Source organism: Rhinoderma darwinii, chromosome 12, assembly GCF_050947455.1.
Source record: "Rhinoderma darwinii isolate aRhiDar2 chromosome 12, aRhiDar2.hap1, whole genome shotgun sequence".
NCBI classification, from domain to species: Eukaryota; Metazoa; Chordata; class Amphibia; order Anura; family Rhinodermatidae; genus Rhinoderma; species Rhinoderma darwinii.
The window spans coordinates 17,392,393-17,416,960 of NC_134698.1; the positions used below are offsets into that span (position 1 = coordinate 17,392,393).

At 41.2% G+C, this 24,568-nt stretch overlaps 1 protein-coding gene across 2 annotated transcripts in view; it reads right to left on the bottom strand.

Annotated features, from left to right (window-relative positions):
• Positions 1 to 701: 701 nt before the first annotated feature.
• Positions 702 to 24,568, bottom strand: part of GCHFR (GTP cyclohydrolase I feedback regulator) — a 40,734-nt gene continuing 16,867 nt past the window's right edge. For both annotated transcript variants that reach the window (XM_075844899.1, XM_075844900.1), the window contains exons 2-3: positions 3,080 to 3,174; positions 702 to 1,592 (exon numbers count right to left, since the gene is read on the bottom strand). In XM_075844899.1, the coding sequence (XP_075701014.1) occupies positions 1,469 to 1,592; positions 3,080 to 3,174 (219 nt within the window). In that variant the 3' untranslated portion in view covers positions 702 to 1,468. The remainder of the gene's footprint in view (positions 1,593 to 3,079; positions 3,175 to 24,568) is intronic.

Genomic DNA, 24,568 nt, shown 5'->3' on the forward strand with positions numbered 1-24,568 from the left:
TTTACGCACCGTCTTTTGACAGCGGCGCGTAAATTACGCCTCGTGTGAACAGACAAACGTCTGCCCATTGCTTTCAATGGGCAGATGTTTGTCAGCGCTATTGAGGCGCTATTTTCGGACGTAATTCGGGGCAAAAACGCCCGAATTACGTCCGTAATTAGGGCGTGTGAACATACCCTTACGCTAAAGCATGTCCATATAGAGATATGAAGGGAAAAGTAGGAGTTTGTCATCTAGGGGGGCAGTATTCATGCGGCGCGTTGTGGAGGATGGATGGTTGTAGGTTTTCAGGAAGTGGGTCACGCAGGCCGATGGCGACCCCCGGATAAAACTGATACAAGAGTAAAACACAAGGTCTCCATAGAGTCACATCTCCCAGCGGAATGAAGAAAAGGCTTTGATTTTCAGGCAGAAAAGTGTTCAAAATAGGTAATAGCTACGCATCAATATCAAGGATCATAAGACCGGTCTGTGCGTTCAATCACATTTTCAGTAGCGGCAAAGTGCAGGAGATTTTAACATATCTCAATCACACTTTTGCATAAAAAAAAAAACACAAAAAAGACGTGCGGAAATGGACATGATGTATACATGATGTTTCAATCCTCCGCTAGTCAATTTATGTTGCGCAAATGCTCCAAATTTTCTGCTGTAACGTGTGACCCCTTATAGGAAAAATAACACAAAGCTGGGGAGTATAATCACGTCTGGTCCTAGGGTTTAATAAGACTATTCATTACACTTGTATATTGATAAAACAGTGAAACTCGTAAAATGACATCACAGATGAAATACGCCAGAAGGCTTCGCTTTATTTCTTAATGAATGGCGGCAGGACACTAATGGAATATCTAGATCATAATATGTGGATTAAGTCTTAATTTAAAGAGGACCGGTCACCTCTTCTGACCTGTCGGTTTTAGTAAATACTTGTATTCCCCATGAAATAACGATTTTGGAACATATTTTATTAGACCTCTGCGTTGTCGTTTCTCTGTTATTCCTCTGGGAAATTTATGAATGAACTGACTACTGGGTGTTACCAGTTGGGGTGTGTCCCTACACAGCCTGACAATGTCCAATCAGTGCTGACGGAGTGAGACTGTAGGGACACGCCCTATTGACAAGGGGAATGGTAACACCCAGTTATTCATAAATTTCTAGGAGGAATAACAGAGGAATGGCACAACGCTAAGCTCTGAGAAAATATATTCCAGAACTGTTATTTAATAGGGAATACAAGTATTTACTAAAATACATATGTCGGAAGATTTGACAGGTCTTCGTTAATAGATCAACTAGATCACCGTAGTTCTGGATTTTACATGTAGAGGTTTCTTCACAGAAAACGTACTGCAGATATGTCCTCCACTTGCGTCCACTATTTGGTTTCCCGGAGCGTATTTTTACGCCGATTTGATGTAAAACATGAAGCAGTTTTTATAGGTTTATGTAAAAATCAATGTATCTACACTTTATGCAGACACCAAACAAGAGTCTGTCCAACCCCTGTCATGCTAATAACACGGAATCCAAGATTTTCAAGCTTGTCCAAAGTCACTCGTGGGGGCTCATTAACAACATATTCTCCACTAAGAAAAAAAAAAAAAAGTAAGACGTTTATACAGTATATACATAATAATACATATTCTTGTACTTAAAAGGGGCCATTTGGGTTTTAGTTATTCTCAAAATTGTTTTCTTGCAAAGTTTTTCACACAGGTGATGTCTCAAGCTGCCCTTCTCAATTTTGTTCTTAGGATACAGCATCAAAGTGTGTGGTGCTTAAAGGGGTTGTCCAATTTCAGCAAATTAATTTTATTTTTTTGTATAATGAAAAGTTATACAATTTTCCAATTTACTTTCTGTATTAGTTCCTCACCGGTTTCAAGATCTCTGCTTGTTGTCATTTAGTAGCAAACTCAATTGTTTACTTCCAGTGAATGAAATTCCGTCCATGGTCATGTGATGGACACAGGTGCTGGGATCGTTAGAAGACACAGTGCTGATACACATACTGTAACTGTAACGATCCCAGCACCTGTGTGTCCATCACATGACCAGGACAGAGTTTTATCCGCTGAAAGAAAACAATGAATGTTCCTACTGAACAACAACAAGCAGAGGAATTAATATAGAAAGTATATTGGAAAATTGTATAACTTTCATTCATAAAAAAAAAATAACATTAATTTACTGAAACCAGCCAAACCTTTTAAGCAAATTTTTGTAAAAAGAGGCATTCCTAATCTTGGTTGGAGCGTCAAATGTACCAGAAATTAGAATTCAAATGTTGGGAGGTATGTTCCTATACTTTAGTAACTCCCAATGTTCTATAAATATGGAGAAAATGTAACTTGAGAAAACCACAAAGGGGTTTTCCCATCTTGGACATTTACGGCATATTCACAGGATCGCCCTCATGCCTGGTGGCTTCGCCAGCACCGGGCATCGCTAGCGACTGCAACATTCATTTATATCTGTGTCCTCAGGACGCAGGTACAATGGTATACTATGGCGGAGCAGGGAGCTAGCTCCCTGCTCCGCCATTCACTGGGCTACAGGCCACATTAGACCTGCAGCCTATAAGACACTGTGACTGGATCCCTGCATAGCCCGGAGCGATGACGTCACTTGATCAAGCCGGCCTATGCAAGAGTCCCGTTTTGGCGTCTCATACGCTCATATCATTATATTCAATGTTTGGAAAAGGAGCAATAAAGCCAAAGTATTCTCACCAGATGAGTCTTATGGGAGCTGTAGTTCCTGACTGGAGTGCAACGGAGGGGAGCTTGAAGGTTAGCAAGAAAAATCCATAGGGAGGAGAGCGAAAACTATTTTCTCCAGCACATCCATAAGTATAACGTTTTATTCGTACATCAAGTTAAAATCCAGAGAGAGCGCGTAGGTCAGGTGGGTAGACGTTAACCTTTGCTCTCTCTGGATTTTAACTTGATGTACGGTTAAAACTTTATACTTTTTTATGGATGTGCTGGAGAAAATCATTTTTTTCTCTCCTCCCTAAATTCAATGTTTATTGACACATACAACGACAAAATGTGAGGAGAAAAATTCTTACAAATTATTTCCCAACACTGTCCTTTTGACTGCTCCAAGTTGCGCCATTAACTGTGAATCCGAGCATTCATCCCCAACGATTGTAGGGCCAATTTCCTGTGTAAAATAAAAATGAAGCATTGTCACTGTATGAATAAATAGTTTATGTAGGATTAGATGTAGACCACGATCAGCAATTATGTATGCCAGACGTATGGAACTCTATGCTTATACGTTGAATGACCGGGCCTGAAAAGGCCTTAATGGGCAGCTAAATTTTTCTGTTTTTGTCTCTCTACCTTTCAGCAGCCAGAACTTTTTAAATTTTTTGATTTACGTGCCAATATGAGGCCTTGTTTTATGCGGGAGAAATTGTATCTTTTTTCTGAGCGGTTTGGTAGAAGAAAAATTCACTATGTAAGCTATACAATTCATTTTTATGGAGTGAATATAGGAAAAAGCGATTCTTGCCAATGTTTTTTTTGTATATTTTTATCCTGTTCACTTTTCACGCTAAATAACCTGTTCAATTATTTCTTCAGGTTATTACAGTTGTGTAGATACCTACCGTATATTTTGGACTATAAGACGCACTTTTTAGCAAGAATAAATCTTGCTAAAAAGTCCTTGCGTTTTATAGTCGGCAGTCAAGGGGCCCGGCTGCACCAGACCCCCCTGACCACTTCCTTAACCCCCTCCCGACCCATGAAGTGCCGGCACTTCACGGAGCGAGGGGTGATGTTTGGAGCAGGCTCACACGCTGAGCCCGCTCTGTACACTGCAGGTGTCAGCTTGTTTTACAGCTGACACGCTGCTCTAACTGCCAGGAACAGCGATCGCGCTGTTCCTGGCCGTTTAACTAGTTAAAGGGGTTTTCCCATGAGGGACATTTATGACATATCCACAGGATATGTCATAAATGTCAGATAGATGCGGACAGATTACATGGTCAGGAGCTACGCTGTTTCCGTAACTCCCATAGAACTAAATAGTAGTTACGGAAACAGAGTAGCTCGCATGCTACGCTGCTTCCGTAACTGCCATTCACTACTATTGGAGTTATGGAAAGAGCGTCGTTTTTTCCGTAACTCCCGATCATGTAACCAGTGAGTGGCTGGGAGGCAGCGTGAGCACGAAAAACTAGAACAGGGTTTAGGGGGCCCCATTCTAGAGATAGGTGCGGGTCCCCGAGGTGGGACCCGCATCTATCTGACATATCTCGTGGATATGTCATAAATGTCCCTCATGGGAAAACTCCTTTAAATACCACAGTCTGCGACTGCGGCATTTAAACCGTTAGGAGGGGGATGGCCCCCTCTGCAACACGATCGGGGGTGCCGATGGTTGTCATGGCCTAATGAAGGCCCCCAAGTCTGCCTTCTGCCAGCCTCTGCTAAGCCATGATCCGGCAGGGCTTAGCAGGGGCCTGTAAAAATGACAATATACTGCAGGACATTTGTATTGCAGTGTATTGTGCCAGCGATCTAACGATCACTCGTTCAAGTCCCCGAGGGAAATTAATAAAATGTGTAAAAAAAGAGTTAGATAAATTTTCAGGAGTCTAAAAAAGTAAAAAAAAACCTTTTCCCATTTTTCCCCCAAGCACAATGTAAAAAATAAGTAAATGACACAGCGGCGATCTGAGTGAGGTCAGTGCCGGCCCGGGAGTGGACCAGTCTAGTCACCTTACCTCATGTCACTGATGTGAGGTCAGATGACTGGACTGGTCCACTTCCGGCATGGACCTCACTCACACCGTCATTCACTTGGCTACATCCGCTCTCCTGCTTTTAAATGCATTTGCCGAGGCCTGCGGCATACTCTTCCCTTGTTTGCACTGCGCAGGTACATTTTGGCGCATGTGCAGTGCAACGTTTCCAGGGATAGAGAATAAATCCCGGACAATGTTTCTTTTCTGCCGGACACTACGGAGGGCAGAAAAAAACACCAGTTTGACTGCAGAGGGATTTCTCGGTCTTCGATCACGTCACCGGGTTTCTAGTGATCAAAGAAGAGTTCCCTTTGATCATGCCACAGTCAATGACAAAGGGTTAAACAGCTGGGGTCGGAATGTTTTCCGATGACAGCGGTGTTCAGCAGGCTGCTCTAAATTCAGGAACTGTTATTTAGAGGATGAGCGCTTACAGCCTCTTCTACAGCGACGCCAAAAGATGTCACTGTAGACTATGCACCTGCACCGCTTGTCGTTCAAAGACGGTGGGCGGTCGTTAAGGGGTTAAAAAGAATCTACACATTTTCCTATACAGTTGGGGCTGTGGGTTTCCGAAGTATCCCAGCCAAATCATGAAAGTCTACGGGCAGGTCAATTTTCCTGGCATATGCATGGACAGTGCACCACAGACATTATGTGAATTGAGCTTCAGTAAAACTACTAATATGAGGTGATACGCCTTCCCTCGGCTTTATTCTGTTACATACATAAAACCACACAGCTGCCACAATGCACCCAAAAATCAAAAATGGTTAATTTCCAAACATTCATATTTTTATTTTTTTGTAGAGTCCACTTTTACACGGCAGTATTTTGGTTCTATATTTAGAAGCCAAAACTAAGAGTGGAACCTACAAAGAGAAAAGTGTAATGGAAGGATTTGTACCTCTTCCGCGTTATGGACCCACTCATGGTTTTGGCTTCCAAATACTGATGCAAAATACTGACCAAAATACTGCTGGGTGAAAGAGGCATGAAATGTAAAGTATTAGATTTATTTTAGAGACTTAGGCAGAAAAATTGGTGTGGAAATCCATCCAGCATCAACAAGACTTAGCGGAAATTCTGTAACATAGGAGGAGCTTCCAGGAGATCGATTGACAAAGCACAAAGAAACAGCTACGGTTGAACACTGTAAACAGTGGTTGGCGGCGGAAACCATGTCCATCAGAAACACCTCATACTGATGTCCCTTCGAAGTGAGATCTTCCCTGGAAAAATTCACCATGGCTAATATGAGATGCTACCAAAAAGTAATTTCTCCAAAGTAGAAACAAAGCCAAAACACTCAACTACAAATGAAAACTCAAGGACTGGGTTGCTTACAATGGCAGCAATCGATCTGGGCTGGGTCAAAATTAGAAATTTGAGGGCTAAACAGGAAGTTGTTTGTCTATAGAAGATTTGGAGAACGCAGAATGAAGGACAACAGGTTCCCTGCAGATTTGAGACTGCATTTCTGCAATAGAGTTGGTAAATTGTTTGGAGTAACGGAATCCCCAATGCTTAGGATTCTCATCCATCACACAATACCCTCTTGGAAAAGTATATAAGAAAAATATTCTATAACAGATGATAAGCCTCCACAGAGGAGTGATCTTATCATCCTTTAGGTTTATTAGGATTACCCGCAGATGAAAGAAAAAATGTCAGAGTCTTTGTACAAAAAGTTCTTGGAGCTACCCGATTCCCTAGGCTATGCTCACATATGCGTAATGGGTTACATGCGTCACCTCCATCTGCAATTCTCTCATGTTTGACGGCAAGTATAGCACAGCATGCAGAAGACTATGCCATCAAAACGGCAGAAACTATGACAGAAGCCAGACGGTTATAAACGGAGGCCATGAAGTAGATGTAAACATAGCCTTTATAAAATATCACAGCAGGGTGACTAGAGCTTGAAGGGGTTATCCGGGAACCAAAAATTGCATTGCAATAATATATTTATGTGAAACTAAGTAACTTACTAATATACTTTATTTAAAAATTCTGTACTAAATGGTGCAGTTCAAACCTCATGACTTATTCAGTAAGTGCTGGAGCTTTTCTAATGATGATGATGCTCCGGGACGGCCCCATGTGACTGGGCTCTTGCTTCATGTGCTGTTCATGAACATGACCGCAAGGGGCTGTCACATTGTTTATTGCTTCCCGACAGAGCATCAGCTAGCGCTTTGCTCGGGACTCCAGCACTGCTCCCGACGTCCATATTTGGTCAATTCAGGGGTTTCCTATTGCTGGAGTCCCCGAGCAGAGCATCTGCTGATGCTCTGCCTGGGGACTCCACAACTTCTGCCCACATCATTGTCACTGTCCATATATGGACAAGGACGTCGGCATTCGTACTGGACTCCCCGAGCAAAGCATCAGCTGATGCTCTGCTCCGGGACTCCAGTACTGTTGCCGACATCAATGTCCATATATGGACAGTGACGTGGGCAGAAGTCCTGGAGTCCCCGAGCAAAGCATCAGCTGATGCTCTGCTCTGGGACTCCAATACTGCTGCCAACGTCATTGTCCATATATGGACAGTGAAAATGACGTGGGCAGAAGTTGTGGAATCCCCAGGCAGGGAATCAGCTGATACACTGCTCGGGGACTCCAGTAGTGCTGCCGTCGTCATTGTCCATATATGCATTACCTAATGTTTCCTTGTGGGGGATAAAGTGTGGCAATGGTCTGAATTTTTGCAAATGTAAAACCACTTTTTCCTCATAGAGAGACATTGAAGTTGCATAAATGGTTGGTATATAAAGTGAAAATGCTGGGACTGGGGGAAAATTTGTGTAATTGAGTAAACAACTGTCTCAGTGATAGAAAACAGAGGGTGGTTATTAACGGTACATCCTCAGAGTGGGTCACAGTTACCAGTGGAGTTCCACAGGGGTCAGTATTGGGCCCTCTTCTTTTTAATATGTTTATTAATGACCTTGTAGAGGGTTTACAGAGTATAATTTCAGTATTTGCAGATGATACTAAGCTCTGTAAAATGACCAACACAGATGAGGAGAATGTGATACTAAAGAGGAGGAGAATGTAATAGTACAGAGGAGGAGAATGTAATACTACAGAGGAGGAGAATGTAATACTGCAGAGGAGGAGAATGTAATAGTACAGAGGAGGAGAATATAACACTACAGAGGAGGAGAATGTAATACTACAGAGGAGGAGAATGTAATAGTACAGAGGAGGAGAATGTAATACTGCAGAGGAGGAGAATGTAATACGGTAGTACCGAGGAGGAGAATATAACACTACAGAGGAGAATGTAATACTACAGAGGAGGAGAATGTAATAGTACAGAGGAGGAGAATGTAATAGTACAGAGGAGGAGAATGTAATAGTACAGAGGAGGAGAATGTAATAGTACAGAGGAGGAGAATGTAATAGTACAGAGGGATTAGGGGAAGCTGGAGGTTTGGGCAGGGAATGGCAAACAAAGTTTAATGTGGATAAATGTAAGGTTATGCATTTGGGCCAAGGAAACAGATTTTACAATTATGCATTAAATGGTAAAAAACTGGGTAAAACTGCTACTAAAAAGACTTGGGGATATTGGTGGACAGTACATTTTTACCTTTAGCAACCAGTGCCAGGCAGCTGCTGCCAAGCCAAATAAAATCATGGGATGCATCAAAGAGGCATCGATGCTCATGATAAGAACATAGTTTTACCTCTATACAAATCATTAGTCAGACCACACATGGAATAATGTGACGGTTTGGGACCCTTCTGTATAAGAATGACATGGCTGAGCTAGAACGGGTGCAAAGAAGGGCAACCAAGATATTTAAGGGAATGGGAGGATTGCAGTACCAAGAAAGGTTATCAAACTCGGGGCTATTCAAATTAGAAAATAGACATCTAAGGCTTCATTCACATATCCGTTAGGGCTCCATTCTGACGTTCCGTCTGAGCTTTCTGTCAGAATGGAGCCCTGACTGACACAAACGGAAACCATATGTGGCAATAGTTTCCATTTGTCTCAGTTGTGCAAGGGTTCCGTCTCAGTTTTTCACGGCCGATTGGCACCCATTAAGGACCCGTTTCAAGGATCCCTCATAGACTTGAGTCTATTGAGGGACCCGGGAAACCAGGCAAAAATAGGACACACGGTCCGTTAAAAAAAAAAAACATCTGTCATCCGGCTGATTATCCCTACCATGTGAATAAGGCCTTACTCTGGATTAACACGGGGAGATTATACGTAGGTTGGACTTGATAGACCTGTGTCTTTTCTCAACCTTATCAACTATGTTACATCGGTCGTTATCTCACTGTGAATAAAAGTCGCTGTGGAGCCTTGTCTTGAAAACAATGCAGGGAACATTTGGGGACATCAAATATTGATTTGATTTAAATGTTTTTATTTTTTTTACTGCTCTCTATAGTATTTTTTTTATTTAGAAACTTTTGATATCATTTTCACGTCACAGAATTTTACAAGTGCATGAGTTTTGCTCAGTACTGTGTATATTTCGTATTTTCATGTAGACTGAAATAGAAGGAGGTAATGTGGTATTTTGTATGCGCTAATAATTTGTTAGAATATGTCAATAGGGACAACAAGGAAAGCCTCAAAGTAAATGCCCTTTTACACCGGCCAATTATCGGGCAAACGAGCATTCGCAGCCTAAAATATTATCGTTGTCGGCAGCACATGTCCCAGTGTAAAAAGGGAGATGTGCTGCTGACATGATAGAATTGGTAATCCGCCCCTAGGTTTCTGAAACCCTCATTCAAATGGAAATATCTGCAACAAATCTGCTGTGTGTGAACATACCCTCGGTCAGAAACCCTGGGCTCTGTATAAATAATTTAAAAAAAACGAAGTGTGTTACAATTTATCCCTAGCTCTCAGATATGTCTTCAAAATTTAACACCACTGGTACCCAAAAATTTCCTCTACCGCAGAACACTTCCTGCACGACTTTTGTGGTGGGGGGGGGGGTTCCGCAGCGTGGGCATGAGATTTTCTAAATCTCATTCACTTTGCTGCTACTATAAATGCTGCAGAGATTCCGCACAGAATTCCGCAACGTTTACGTTACGTAGGAACCCAGCCTATTCAACTTTTTTTTTTGTGGGTTTTCTATTCAGCGTGTGGATGAGATTTGTTCAAATCTCATCCACTTTGCTGCTACTGTAATACGCTGTGGATTTTTCGCAATTAAATGTTTACCTAAAATAAATACTATGGGCTACCCAATTAACATTCCTTCCCCTGCCTCCCACATGAACACTGGGGCCCATTTCCCCTATTATTGATCAGGTCACAGTTTGTTATTTTTTAGAAAGAAAAAAAAACACTCCTGCAGCGGCCCCCCTTCCAGAATGGAGGATATTACGCCCCGCCGATTACATCAGTACATCAAGAATTTGTGGGGAGGTGTTTATTTCAATAAAATATTTTTTCTGTGTTGTTTTTTTTAACTTCATTACTACTGTCTTAGTAATGGCGGCTGTCTGATAAACAGCATCCATTACTAAGGTGGGGCTTATTGTTAGCCAGTGCAGAGGCTAACACTAACCCCCCCAATTATTAGCGGTCACTGCTTAGTTTACTGAGCCTTGTTGGTGGCGCAGGATCACCCGAGATGCTCCAGAATTTTGGCGCATCTCGGATGTGTGTGCCACTATAAACCTAGTGCGGAGACTCCTTCAGAAACAAAGGAGTCCCCGGGCTAGAAGTTACTAGCGTCTCCGGGGATCAGTAAAAAATTTCCGTTGATGCAGGCCTGGTCTTTTCTAAACAGACCTGCTCCAGCGGAACGATGGCAGGCGGCGCAACAAGAAAATCCCCGAATGATGAGGAAGGGAATGGTTCCCTTGCCTCACCGGCGCTTTCAATTGTATCCACTTCCTGAGGACGTGGATACAATTGAAAACAGTACATAACACAGAACATGTACTTACCTGATCTGCTGCGGTGCCCTCCTGTTCTGCTCTGCCGCCCGTTCCCCACAGCGCTTCTTAGACTGAGTCTAAGACACGCCCACTGTTCTTGGATTGGCCAAAGCTGCTCACATAAGCAGTTCTGGCCAATCCATGAACAGGGGGCGTGTCTTATAGCCTGAGGAGCGCTGGTGAAGCGCACTCCCCCTGCCCTGTGAGTGACCTGTCAGATCACAAGTTAACTTTTTAATTTTAAAAACTCCAAAATGATCCTGCAGCCCCCCCCTGTTGGACGCTCTAGGCACTGCACCCCTAGTGCCTAGTGGCAAACACAGCCCTGCCTATACCTGGCAATTCCCTGAAACTATTATTGTCAGCCTCAATCCCCACAGCAGCTTTCTAATTTCGTTACACAAAATGTGACAATTACTTAAACATTCATAGAAATAATTCCATGAAATAAACCACTTGGAGATGGTCTGTAAAAAAGTAATCAACTGGGAAAATAGTCAGTTTATTGTTTTCTAAAGACGCAGCTGTGAGCACAGATACATTTGATAGCTGGGACTATTCATATATACAGATGTTTTAAGCACGCACCCTGACACTAGAGGATTAGTAAAGGGAGAGAACGGCAATGTCATATGTCATAATGAAAAAAAACCATGTTCACTGCTCAAAAATAAAGCAGGACACTGAAACAGTAAATCAGCCTAGGAAAATGTTTCTGGGGGCCCATATTCTAATCTATCTATATTATCTGCGGTATATGTGTAATTATCTACACAGCTATTTATTTATTTCCATTCACTTATATAGCACTAACATATTCCACAGCGCTGCACAAAGGTTGTCATCATACACATCACTCCCTGTCCGCAATGGGCCTTACAATGTAATTTCCAAATCTCAGCCAAATACACATAGAGCAATTTCATAGGAAACCAGTTTTCCGATCTGTATGTTTCTGGAGTGTGGAAAAAAACTGGAGTAACTGGTCCCCGGTTGTAAGTGGTGACCCCTGGGTTCAGTGCTGGGACCACTATTATTCAACTTATTTATTAGGATGGGATTAATAGCACTGTTTTTGCAGTTGATGCCACGCTATGTAGTATTGTCCTGTCTATGGAAGATGTACATGAATTATAAGCTCATTTGGACACACTGAGTGTTTGGGCGTCCACTTGGCAAATGAAGTTTAATATAGATAAATGTAAAGTTATTCATCTGGGTGTAATAATCTGCAGCATCATATGTCCTAGGGGGAGCTACACTGGGGGATTCACTTGTTGAGAAGGATCTGGGTGTACTTGTAAATCATAAACTAAACAGCATGCAATGTCAATCAGCTGCTTCAAAGACCAGCAAGATATTGTCGTGTATTAAAAGAGGCATGGACTCGCGGGACAGGGATGTAATATTACCACTTTACAAAGCATTAGTGAGGCCTCATCTAGAATATGCAGTTCAGTTCTGGGCTCCAGTTCATAGAAAGGATGCCCTGGAGTTGGAAAAAATACAAAGAAGAGCAACGAAGCTAATAAGGGGCATGGAAAATCTAAGTTATGAGGAAAGATTAAAATAATTAAACCTATTTGAAAAAAAGACGACAAAGGGGGGACATGATTAACTTATATAAATATATTAATGGCACATACAAAAAATATGGTGAAATCCTGTTCCATGTAAAACCCCCTAAAAAAACAAGGGGGCACTCCCTCCGTCTGGAGAAAAAAAGGATCAATCTCCAGAGACGACAATCCTTCTTTACTGTTGTCACGATCTGCGGGTGTGTGGACCCACTAGGCCGCACCGCCGTAGCGGGGTAGAAGCTGGCCAAGCAACAGTGTACCTAGTCTATACAAAGTCCAAGCACAAGGGTACCTGTAATAGTCCAGACAGTAGCAGCGGCTTGGGCACAGATGGTACTTTGATGGCAGGTGATGCAAAACGTGGGAGGAGGTACCAAGCGTGGCAGATGACATCAGACGTGGTGTAAGACAGCAGGCGTAGCAGTTGGCACAACACGACTCAAACACTAGAGAGGGCACAGGAACAAGTACAGCACGGGATACAAGTAGCAGGGCACGGGATCACAGGGAACAGGATACGACTAAGGAACCATTTGCAAGACTAACAGTGGAATACAAACAATGCTTAGGCAAGGAGTGAATGGGCAGGGCTCATTTTATAGTCCAGGGTGATCTGGGAGTAATTAGTTAATTCTTAATATGTGCGTGCTGGCCCTTTAAAGCTGGGATGAGCTCGCGTTCGCGCGCGCGCACCCTAGTGGTCACTGCAGGACAGGACGGCCGCATGTGCTGGCATCTCCGGGGAGGAAGACGTCGGCAGGATGAGAGGGGTCTGCGGTCTGCGACCGCGGCCGTTACAACTATGAGAACAGTGAATTGATGGAATAGTCACCGCAGGAGCTGGTCACAGCAGGGACAGTAGATGGCATTAAAAAAGGCTTAGATAATTTCCTAGAACGAAAAAATATCAGCTCCTATGTCAATGTGCAGAATTCTTGTTTCATCCCCTCCCTTTTCCCGTCCCTTGGTTGAACTTGATGGACGTGTCTTTTTCCAACCGTTGTAACTATGTAACCTCTTACTAATTAGATCAGCGAAAGATCCCGCTGAAGAGAACAGCTTGAAGTTGGACAGAACTGCAATATTGCCATATCACCTGTGGTCTGACACTGTGGTTTTTTACATACCATTTTTAAAGGGTCCAAACAAGACCCCCCCCCCCCCCCCACCTCCTCCAGGTCTGATGAGCGGTGGATGGCTAATTACATGCCAAAAAAGGGAAAGTTGATGGACACAATTCTTATCTGTCATAAATTCATATATGAATCTCCTAGTGGAATACTATGTCCGACAAGTTTCCGAGCATATTTTTGGCATACCAAACATGAATATGAAATATTAATAATTTAAACCAATATTGAATTCTTTGGTTTTTCAAGGCCGAGAATCCCTGCGCTTGAGACCCAAGAAGGGACTCCTGGATCATATAGAGCCTGCTGGGTCGTATAAGACATGAATTATGACAGGGGTGTCTTTGAAGTATTATATTTCCTTGTCCCATATAGCCATTTCTATAGACAAGTGTGTACAGGAGACTTTCCAACTGGCTACCAAAGCATTTCCTTTGTAAGCACCTAGGTGAGATGGGAGCCACATTTGGTCTCTGAAAGAGGACATCCTGATTATCCTGAGGCATATGTTTAAAACATCACTCGTAACACCGCCCCCTTCAAGAGTTGGCATGGGAGATTGATTTAAAAAATAAAATGTAAAATATTACATCCCCCAAAAACTGGTTTATCACAAGGACGTTAACCACAAGGCATATGTTATCTGTCGTTTGGCGAGCAGGAATGAAACAGGTTTGATTCGGAAAAATTAAAGAGAACATAAAGTGAGCCAACCTTTGAGAGATGATTGTCGTAAATAACTTATAATCAATGTCGAGAACAGATATCGGGCAAAGGTTCTGAAAGTAAGAGTCATCTCTGCCAGGTTTCGGTATCACTGAGATGTTAACGTGTAAAAATTCCTGGGGGGGGGGGGTGGTTATCCAATAACAAGTGATTAAAGAATTTGGCAAGTTGGGTGGTCAAAGAAGTGGCCAATTTTTTCGAATACAATAGGGGAAAAGCCATTATGACCTGGGCTTTTAGAACTTGACAGCAGTTTGATAGCCTCGGTCACGTCCTTATCTGTGATGGGGGTATATATCCGAGAAGAGACAGTGAAGGAAAGAGTGGGGAGATCTTAATCAGAGAATCATTGATTAGCCATAGGTATTGGTATGGTCAAAGACGATTGGTATAAGTTATCCAACATCAGAGTGGGGTCCGGTTTTTGGCAAACATCCTGCTTTATTAGAATAGCGTAAGCGTAAAATTGGCTTTACCCCAACAGATGGATTTTTCTGCTTTCAATTCTTTAATGCACAGTATAGAGGCCTTCACCTATGTTAATCTGAGTTTTAGAAAGTTTGAGGGATTGAAATGAAACGTCCTATCCAGTCTGGTCAAGGGCTGAGAAAAATCTGCATATTGCCGTTTGTTATGAGCCAAGTCCAGTTGGTTAAGATGTCCTTTAATCACTGACTTATGCGCAAACCAAATAAACTTAGGGGATGTCTCAGGGAAGATGTTAATGTTAAAGAAGACCTCCAGTGGAAACAACATTCCATGTCTGCACCCCCCTACCTAAATGTATACCACACTCTGTTAGAAAAGTCTTATTTTAAATTTATTGTTACTTCATGTAATAGATATTAAATGTGCATACAGGGTTCTCAGAAAATGCTTTAGCTAACAAAAGGTTAAATATGTTATATTCTTAAGTGTGTAAGTCGGTTGGATTTCTTAATAAAGATTGCAATCTCCAGAGGAAGTCCAACTGACCTAATCTCATTTTGAGGTGTAAGACATTTCATATGACAGGATAGCCACAAACGGTTTTCAGTTGGTATATGTGTATAAAAACCTATGCTTATGTAATGAAGGCAGACAACTGCTGATTTTGACTTGTCTCCTCATCGATGAGAATAAAACTCTTATTGGGATGAAAACTTGAATCATTATTGATAAGTATGGAAAATTCTTCTAACATCTTGGTCCTTCGAAGCCGGAAACCAATATTTCCAGACCCTCGTCCACCCGAGGACTGTACACCGTGCACGGGGTGAGTCATCAAAATACTCACTTAATTCAAAGACCTCCGGTTAAATTACCGTTAAAAAGAGGCCAGTCAGACGGAGGGACGAGGTGTGGAATGACGGTTTTTAACCCCTTAACGCTCCATGACCTACTATTAGGTCATGCTAACTGTAGCGTTCGCGCTCAGTGACCTAATAGTAGGTCATGGAGTAAACACGGCGCCGTTCGCGCGGGGCGCGTTCATGAGCTGTGATAGCTGCTGTTTCCGACAGCAGACTATCACTGCTCAATGTGCCGGGACCGATCGCGGAGCTCCCCCGCCGATTAACCCCTCAGAAGCCGCGTTCAATAGCGATCGCGGCTTCTTAGGGGTTAATCCGCCATCGCCGGCCTGCTACACGATAGCGGCCGGCGATGGTGACTATGGCAACCGGACACCAAACAATGGCGTCCGGCTATGCCATAGACGGAAGCCTAGTGGGTCCTGACAACGTCAGGACCCACTATGCTTGCTGTCAGTGAGTAGCTGACAGCTCTAATACACTGCACTACGCATGTAGTGCAGTGTATTAGAATAGCGATCAGGGCCTCCTGCCCTCATGTCCCCTAGTGGGACAAAGTAATAAAGTAAAAAAAAAGTAAAAAAAAGATGTGTAAAAATAAGAAAATAAAAGTTTTAAAAGTAATAAAAGTAAAAGTCCCACTTTTTCCCTTATCAGTCCTTTATTATTAATAAAAATATATAAACAAACAAATAAACTATACATAATTGGTATCGCCGCGTCCGTAACGGCCTGAACTACAAAATTATTTTGTTATTTATCCCGCACGGTGAACGCCGTAAAAAAATATATTGATAAACCGTACCACAATCACAATTCTTTGGTCACTTCACCTCCCAAAAAATGGAATAAAAAGAGATCAAAAAGTCGCATGTACCGAAAAATGGTCCTGATCGAAACTACAGTTCGTTACGCAAAAAATAAGTCCTCGCACGGCTTTATTGATTGAAAAATAAAAACGTTCTGGCTCTTAGAATAAGGGAACACAAAAAGTGAATGATTGTTTACAAAACGTATTTTATTGTGCAAACGCCATAAGACATCAAAAAAAACTATAAACATCTGGTATCGACGTGATCGTATCGCCCCGCAGAATAAAGTGAATATGTCATTTATAGCGCACGGTGAACGCTGTAAAAAAAAAAGTATACAAAAACAATAGTAGAATTGCTGTTTATTAGTCACCACGCCACCTAAAAATGGAATAAAAACTGATCAAAAAGCCGCATGCACCCCAAGAAAACTACAATGGATTCCTCAAGGGGTCTAGTTTCCAAATTGGGGTCACTTTTGGGGGGTTTCCAATGTTTTGGCACCACAAGACCTGTTCAAACCGGACATGGTGCCTAATAAAAAAGAGGGCTCAAAATCCACTAGGTGCTCCTTTGCTTCGGAGGCCGGTGCTTCAGTCCATTACCGCCCGAGGGCCACATGTGGGATATTTCTCAAAACTGCAGAATCTGGGCAATAAGTATTGAGTTGTGTTTCTCTGATAAATCCTTTTGTGTTTTAAAAAAAATGGTATAAAAAGAGTAAATTTCACCTCTACTTTGCTCTAAATTTCTGTGAAACACCTAAAGGGTTCATAAACTTTCTAAATGCTGTTGTGAAAACTTTGAGGGGTCTAGTTTCTAAAATGGGGTATTTCATAGGGGTTTCTAATATATGGGCCCCTCAAAGCAACTTCAGAAATGAACTGGAACCTAAAAAAATAAATAAATGAGGCAATACTTCGCTTCTTACATTATACTGATAATGAGCCGTGCCCACCCCGAGATGACCCCAGTTTTGACCGTTTGGATAAACGGAGACCCCTATTAGACCGTTTCAGTGCCCGGTTTTCCCAAGCATACACCCCCGAGAAGTGTTTTTCTATTGATGAGTCCCTGGTACATTTTAAAGGGAGGGTTCAATTCCGCCAGTACCTGCCAGGTAAGAGGGCAAGGTATGGCGTGAAGATGTATAAGCTGCGAGAGGGCATCAGGGTATACCTACAGATTTAGGATATATGAAGGAAAGGCCACCCCCAAACCAGACTGCATCCTGGACTACAATAGGTACATGGGAGGGATGGATTTGTCAAATCAAGTCCTGAAGCCCTACAGCGCCATGCGGTGTGGTATAAGAAGCTGGCCGGGCACATCATACAGATGGCATTGTACAATGTGTACGTGCTACGTCGATGTTCAGGCCAGAGGGGAACTTTCCTGGAATTTCAAGATCTAATCTTTAGGGACCAGGAAGGGGGGGCACCCAGTACTTCTGGAAGCGAGGCCACACGCATCGTACCAGGGCAACACTTTCCAGGAGAAGTTCCCCAAACCGGTGGAAAGGGAAAGAGTCAAAAGAGGTGCAGAGTCTGCTATAAGAGGGGGATAAGGAAGAACACAATATACCAATGTGACACGTGTCCCGAAAAACCAGAGCTCTGTATAAAAGATTGTTTTAAAATGTATCATACATCCCTTGATTTTTAATTTACCCTGATGCACTCCGCACAGCTTACCCCCCTCATCTTTCCCTTCTGAGCCCTGCCGTATGCCCAGGCAGCTGATAACAGCCACATGTAGGGTATTGCCGTACCCAGGAGAACCCACATTACAATTTAAGGGGTGTATATCTCCGGTGGCGCATGCTGGGCACACTATATTGGACACTGAAATGGCATATATATATATAAAATTGCAAATCTCACACTGCACCATCTGCTGCGCATTATCTTTTACACAGTACCTGTGGGGTCAAAATGCTTACTACACCTCTAGATGAATGTCTTAAGGGGTGTAGTTTTTAAAATGGGGTCACTTCTCGGGGGTTTCAACTGTACTGGTACCTCAGGGGCTTCTGCACACATGACTTAGCACCAGAAAAGCTCCAGTAGGCCAAATGGTGGTCCTTTTCTTCTGAGCCCTCCCATGGGCCCAAACGGCAGTTTATCACCACAAATGGGGTATTGCCGCACTAAGGACAAATTGGGCAACAAAATGGGGTATGTTGTTCCTTGTGAAAATAAGAAATTTTGATCAAAAATGACATCTTATTGGAAAAAATATCATTTTTTAAATTTCACAGCCCAATTCAAATAGGTGCTCTGAAAAAACTGTGCTGTCAAAATGATAACAAAAACCATAAATGAATTCCTTGAGGGGTGTAGTTTCCAAAATGGGGTCACTTCTGGTGGGTTTCCATTGTTTTGATACCTCTGGGCCTCTGCAAATGCGACATGGCACCCGAAAACCAATCCAGCAAAATCTGGACTCCAACAAACACATAGCGCTCCTTTCCGTCTGAGCCCTCCCATGGGCCCAAACGGCAGTTTATCACCACAAATGGGGTATTGCCGCACTATGGACAAATTGGGCAACAAAATGGGGTATGTTGTTCCCTGTGAAAATAAGAAATTTTGATAAAAAATGACATCTTATTGGAAAAAATATCATTTTTTTCATTTCACAGCCCAATTCAAATAGATGCTGTGAAAAAACTGTGCAGTCAAAATGATAACAAAAACCATAAATGAATTCCTTGAGGGGTGTAGTTTCCAAAATGGGGTCACTTCTGGTTGGTTTCCATTGCTTTGATACCTCTGGGCCTCTGCAAATGCGACATGGCACCCGAAAACCAATCCAGCAAAATCTGGACTCCAACAAACACATAGCGCTCCTTTCCGTCTGAGCCCTCCCATGGGCCCAAACGGCAGTTTATCACCACAAATGGGGTATTGCCGCACTAAGGACAAATTGGGCAACAAAATGGGGTATGTTGTTCCCTGTGAAAATAAGAAATTTTGATCAAAAATGACATCTTATTGGAAAAAATATCATTTTTTTCATTTCACAGCCCAATTCAAATAGATGCTGTGAAAAAACTGTGCAGTCAAAATGATAACAAAAACCATAAATGAATTCCTTGAGGGGTGTAGTTTCCAAAATGGGGTCACTTCTGGTTGGTTTCCATTGCTTTGATACCTCTGGGCCTCTGCAAATGCGACATGGCACCCGAAAACCAATCCAGCAAAATCTGGACTCCAACAAACACATAGCGCTCCTTTCCGTCTGAGCCCTCCCATGGGCCCAAACGGCAGTTTATCACCACAAATGGGGTATTGCCGCACTAAGGACAAATTGGGCAACAAAATGGGGTATGTTGTTCCCTGTGAAAATAAGAAATTTTGATCAAAAATGACATCTTATTGGAAAAAATATCATTTTTTTCATTTCACAGCCCAATTCAAATAGGTGCTGTGAAAAAACTGTGCGGTCAAAATGATAACAAAAACCATAAATGAATTCCTTGAGGGGTGTAATTTCCAAAATGGGGTCACTTCTGGTGGGTTTCCATTGTTTTGATACCTCAACACCTCTTCAAACCTGGCATGCTGCCTAAAATATATTCTAATAAAAAAGAGGCCTCAAAATGCACTAGGTGCTTCTTTGCTTCTAGGGCTTGTGTTTTAGTCCACGAGCGCACTAGAGGCACGTGTGGGACATTTCTAAAAACTGCAGAATCTGGACAATACATATTTAGTAGTATTTCTCTGGTAAAACCTTCTCTGTTACTAAAAAAAAATTGAATAAAATTGAAATTCAGCAGAAAAAATGAAATTTGCAAATTTCATTTCCACTTTGCTTTAATTCCTGTGAAATGCCTGAAGGGTTAAAAAACTTTCTATATGCTGTTTTGAATACTTTGAGGGGTCTAGTTTTTAAAATGGGGTGTTTTATGGGGGTTTCTAATACATAGGCCCCTCAAATCCACTTCAGAACTGAACTGGCACCTTCAAAAAAAGGCTTTTGAAATTTTCTTAAGAATTTGAGAAATTGCTGTTTATGTTCTAAGCCTTGTAACGTCCAAGAAAAATAAAATAATGTTCAAAAAACGATGCCAATCTAAAGTAGACATATGGGAAATGTGAACTAGTAACTATTTTTGGTGGTATAACCGTCTGTTTTTCAAGCAGATACATTTAAATTCTGAAAAATGCTATTTTTTGTAAATTTTCTCTAAATTTTGCAATTTTTCACAAATAAAGACTGAATATATCGACCAAATTTTACCACAAACATGAAGCCCAAAGTGTCACGAGAAAACAATCTCAGAATCGCTTGGATAGGTTTAAGCATTCCGACGTTATTACCATATAAAGTGAAATATGTCAGATTTGAAAAATGGGCTCTGAGCCTTAAGGCCCAAACTAGGCTGCGTCCTTAAGGGGTTAAAAGAACATAGTAAGGAGAATTGAGGATTCGAGTTTTCATCTGAATAACGGTAATATAATTTTGTATATATGTGTTTTTATTATTTTTCATATTTAGATGTTATAAGGTTATGTGATAAAAAAAACAAAAAAAAAAGATAACGTAAAAAACCTGAGTTGGAACTTAGGTACTAAGACTGGGTCTTAGTTATATTAAGCAGAGGTCTTAATATAAAAACCTGGGAATAACGGTTCTCGAGGTTAGTAGTCCATAGCCTATGTGAGAAGGCTACAGGTAATAAATAACTCCGTGCAGCACGTAAAAGATAAAGTACTTGGAGATTTGGAGGATCTCCTATAGAATAAGTATTATGATTATTTCTTAGAGTATTATGATTATTTCTTAGAGTATTATGATTATTGCTTATAGAGTATTAGGATTGTTTGTTTTATAAAGTTTAAGATTGTGACTAAAAGTATTGAATGATTGAGATAAACTAAATCCAAAGTTAAAGAAAGATAAAGACTTTCAAACTGTGGTGTAAAGACACATCCAGGACATCTGCTGCTGGTCTGACCAGCCTCTTATTGTCTCTGGACGCCCCTGACACCAGAAGTTTTAAGGTAATCAAGTATTTCTTTGGTGCAGTTTAAAGAAATGGTTGTTCTAGATGAAACATATATGAGACTCCTTGACTGTGAAGAATGAATGTATGAGGGTTAAATAAATAAAACCCTGTGTGTATAAGGGAGTCCAATTAGGAATGGTCCTTTGTAAAATTGTTACAAGGACAAATCAGTAGGAAAAATACTGTAAAACACCCAGGAACATGAAGTATATGACTGATCAGCATAATACTTGTAAATATTGTTGTGTTTTGTGTGTGTACTGTGAAACTTTGGTGAAAATACCTTGTGGTCAAGATATATGAGGTATGCAGAAATATAGAATATGATAGTAGGTTTTGTTCATATCGAATTTGTCTGTTTGTTAATCGTTAATCATGTGTCTTGTCTAAATGTGATAAAAGTGATTGTTGAGACAGTGTTTCACATTTCCTCGTCGTGGTCACCTTGGGTGAGCGACATTACTGTCTTGGAACTGTGTTTTGGTAAGCAGCTCTAGGTGTCTAGAGTGCAGCGAGTCCTACAGTCCAGGGAGAATAACGTTTTGGTAAGCGGCCTTATTTATAAGGTGCAGCGAACACGGTTATTCAATATTCCCAACTGACCATCAAAATTCTACAAGACTCTTTGAATGAGATCAAATTAGAGTCAGATCATAGAACCAAGAACAAATAGAATAAAGGGATAAATTAATATTAGTAAGTCAAATTGTCACGTAGCAAAAAAGTGGATTAACATCTATTGTCCTGATGGCTTCTCATTAAGTTTGGTTGGTCTTTTATTATTATTTTTATTTTATATGTGATGACTAAGATATTTAAAAATATTAGAAAAGAACAAAGGCACACCAGATTGTTTTAGAATGTTTTATTCTGATTGTATGTTTGGATTAATGTGGCTATTTCTACTGAAGGTTGGAGAATAGTCCAAATAATTGATATAGGATACAAAGTTAATCAAATCTTTTAATATAAAAAGTGCTCGTAAGACGCCTATTCTAGAAAAAAGAAAAAATAAACTATTTAGGTGTCCATTAAATAGAGAGATCGACATATACTAAAATTGCTAAATTATATTTCCTTTCAAAAGGACACTGCTCGTAACATGTGTAACGTATCAGGGACAGTTTCAGGATGTGGTTGTTTGTGTTAAAAAGTATTAAAATATACCTTTAGAAGGGGATGTTAAGTATATGCACAAATTAGATGTGATGAATGTACAATGATGATGATGATAAAGGTGTGGCAAATTTGGATTTAAAAGGACTTTGAGGGTAATTGAATGCTATAATTTAGTGAAGGAAAAAGAGAAGTGTGGTTTTGATTGTGTAAGACGACGGTTGGAGAATCTCACAAAGGGGAACAAGGTAGAAGGTTGACAGAATGTTAAAATGATAAGGAATGTTAAAGAAGGTTGTTTATATAGTTCAAGATGAAAAACTTTCATAGAACAAAATGCTGGCTGGTTGAAAGACCATGAAATGATCGGAAAAGCAGAACTATAGAAGAGTGTGTCAATAAATGTTGATATGTATAGCATGTGCATAAAATAATAGCATTCAATAATAGTGACTGTAGTAGTGATAAAGAGTAATACAGATAGGTACATTGCAATGAGTAAGGTGGATGATAACAAGAAGTATGATCCAGACATGTATACAGCGTGTGTCCCCGTGTATACAGGGTGTTTGTTGCAGACTAGTCTGGGGAGGAAATGAAATTGTGTACTGTTTGATGTGAGATGTTTTTCTCAATCCAGATTAAGAACTGAATTAATTGAATTTCAAATTATTATTATATGTAAAATTAGTGTGTAAAAAGTCCTAGAACATTGAACTACAAGATTGTGTAAATAGACTGACTTTTTAAGAAATTAAAGTTAGCTGTATAAAATCAGGTTTTAAAGTTATAAATACCGCTTCCTTAAATCTACAAACTTGCAAATGACAATGTCTTGGTTGATATGGAACATGAGTCTGATTGTCACAGTTTAATGTAACTTGACGCCCAAGGTTTACCAGGTGTCACTGATGTACCTCTGACTAACTATGATGTTCAGTATTTTGTAGACGGATCCAGATACTGGAATGAGCAGACAGGACATTTCACCCCTGGGTATGCAGTAGTCCAGGAAGGTAAGACAGTGTTGAAAAAGTCACTGCCCTCCAGCAGCTCTGCCCAGGAGGCAGAACTCATGGCACTCGCAGAAGCATGTAAGTTGGGCACAGGTAAAAGGGTGAATGTCTATATAGACTCGAGGTACACCTTTGGAGTCTCACACGATTATGACACAATATGGCGAGTAAGAGGCTTTCTGACTGCAGCAGTCAAACCAATACAACACTGGTTTGCACCTGGATTTCAGAACGCAGCTGCTCAACATGTAGAGGGTTGCCTGACATGCGTCAGACACAACCCCGGTAAAATGATAAAAACACCCAGTAAGCACACGCCTTGCCTTGATTACCTCTTCCAGCGACTGCAGGTGGACTACATACAGCTACCCAAGTTAGGTGTATATGAATATGTCCTCGTATGTACTGACGTGTTTTCAAATTGACCTGAGGCATGGCCAGTAACCAAAAAAACATAGCTAAAAACACTGCTAGGAAAATACTCAGTGAAGTAGTATGCTGATATGGGGTCCTCAAGTAATCGAGAGTGACAGAAGAACCCACTTCATAGGAGAAGTATTAGGGCATATACTTACTAGCCTCGGTAACACACAGGCATTCCATACACCATATTACCCAAGAAGGTAAATATCTAGATGAAGGAAGAAAGTCAGCAATACTCCAAGCACCGAAACCTCTGACAAAAAAACAAATGATGTCCTTTTTGGGTATGACTAACTTCTGCAGGAGTTGGATATGCTGATATTACAGGACCATTGATGTCTTTGATTTATGAAGAGGCCTTTTTTTTTCAGATAAAACAGGTTCTTGTAGGATCTTCAGTGCTTGGACTAACTGATTATTAAAAAAAAAAAAAACAACAAAGATTTTTTTTCAAATCCACAATAGATTGTAAAAATGGATACATGACTTCAGTGCTAACACAGGAGTATGAGGGAAAGGATAGACCTCTAGCTTACTACTCATCAAAACTCGACCCTGTAGCTAGAGCCTTACCTCCATGTTTTCAATCAGTTGTAGCCGCCGCAGAAGCTATAAGAGCTTCCACCACGTTAGTGTTATTTATGATAGAAAGATGTACCACTTTAAATTTTTCGACCTTGATGTCTACTGCGGAGGATGGTGAACCACTTGATTGCCTATCCTCCATAGCAGAAAGAGTGTTACCAAGATCAGATCTTAA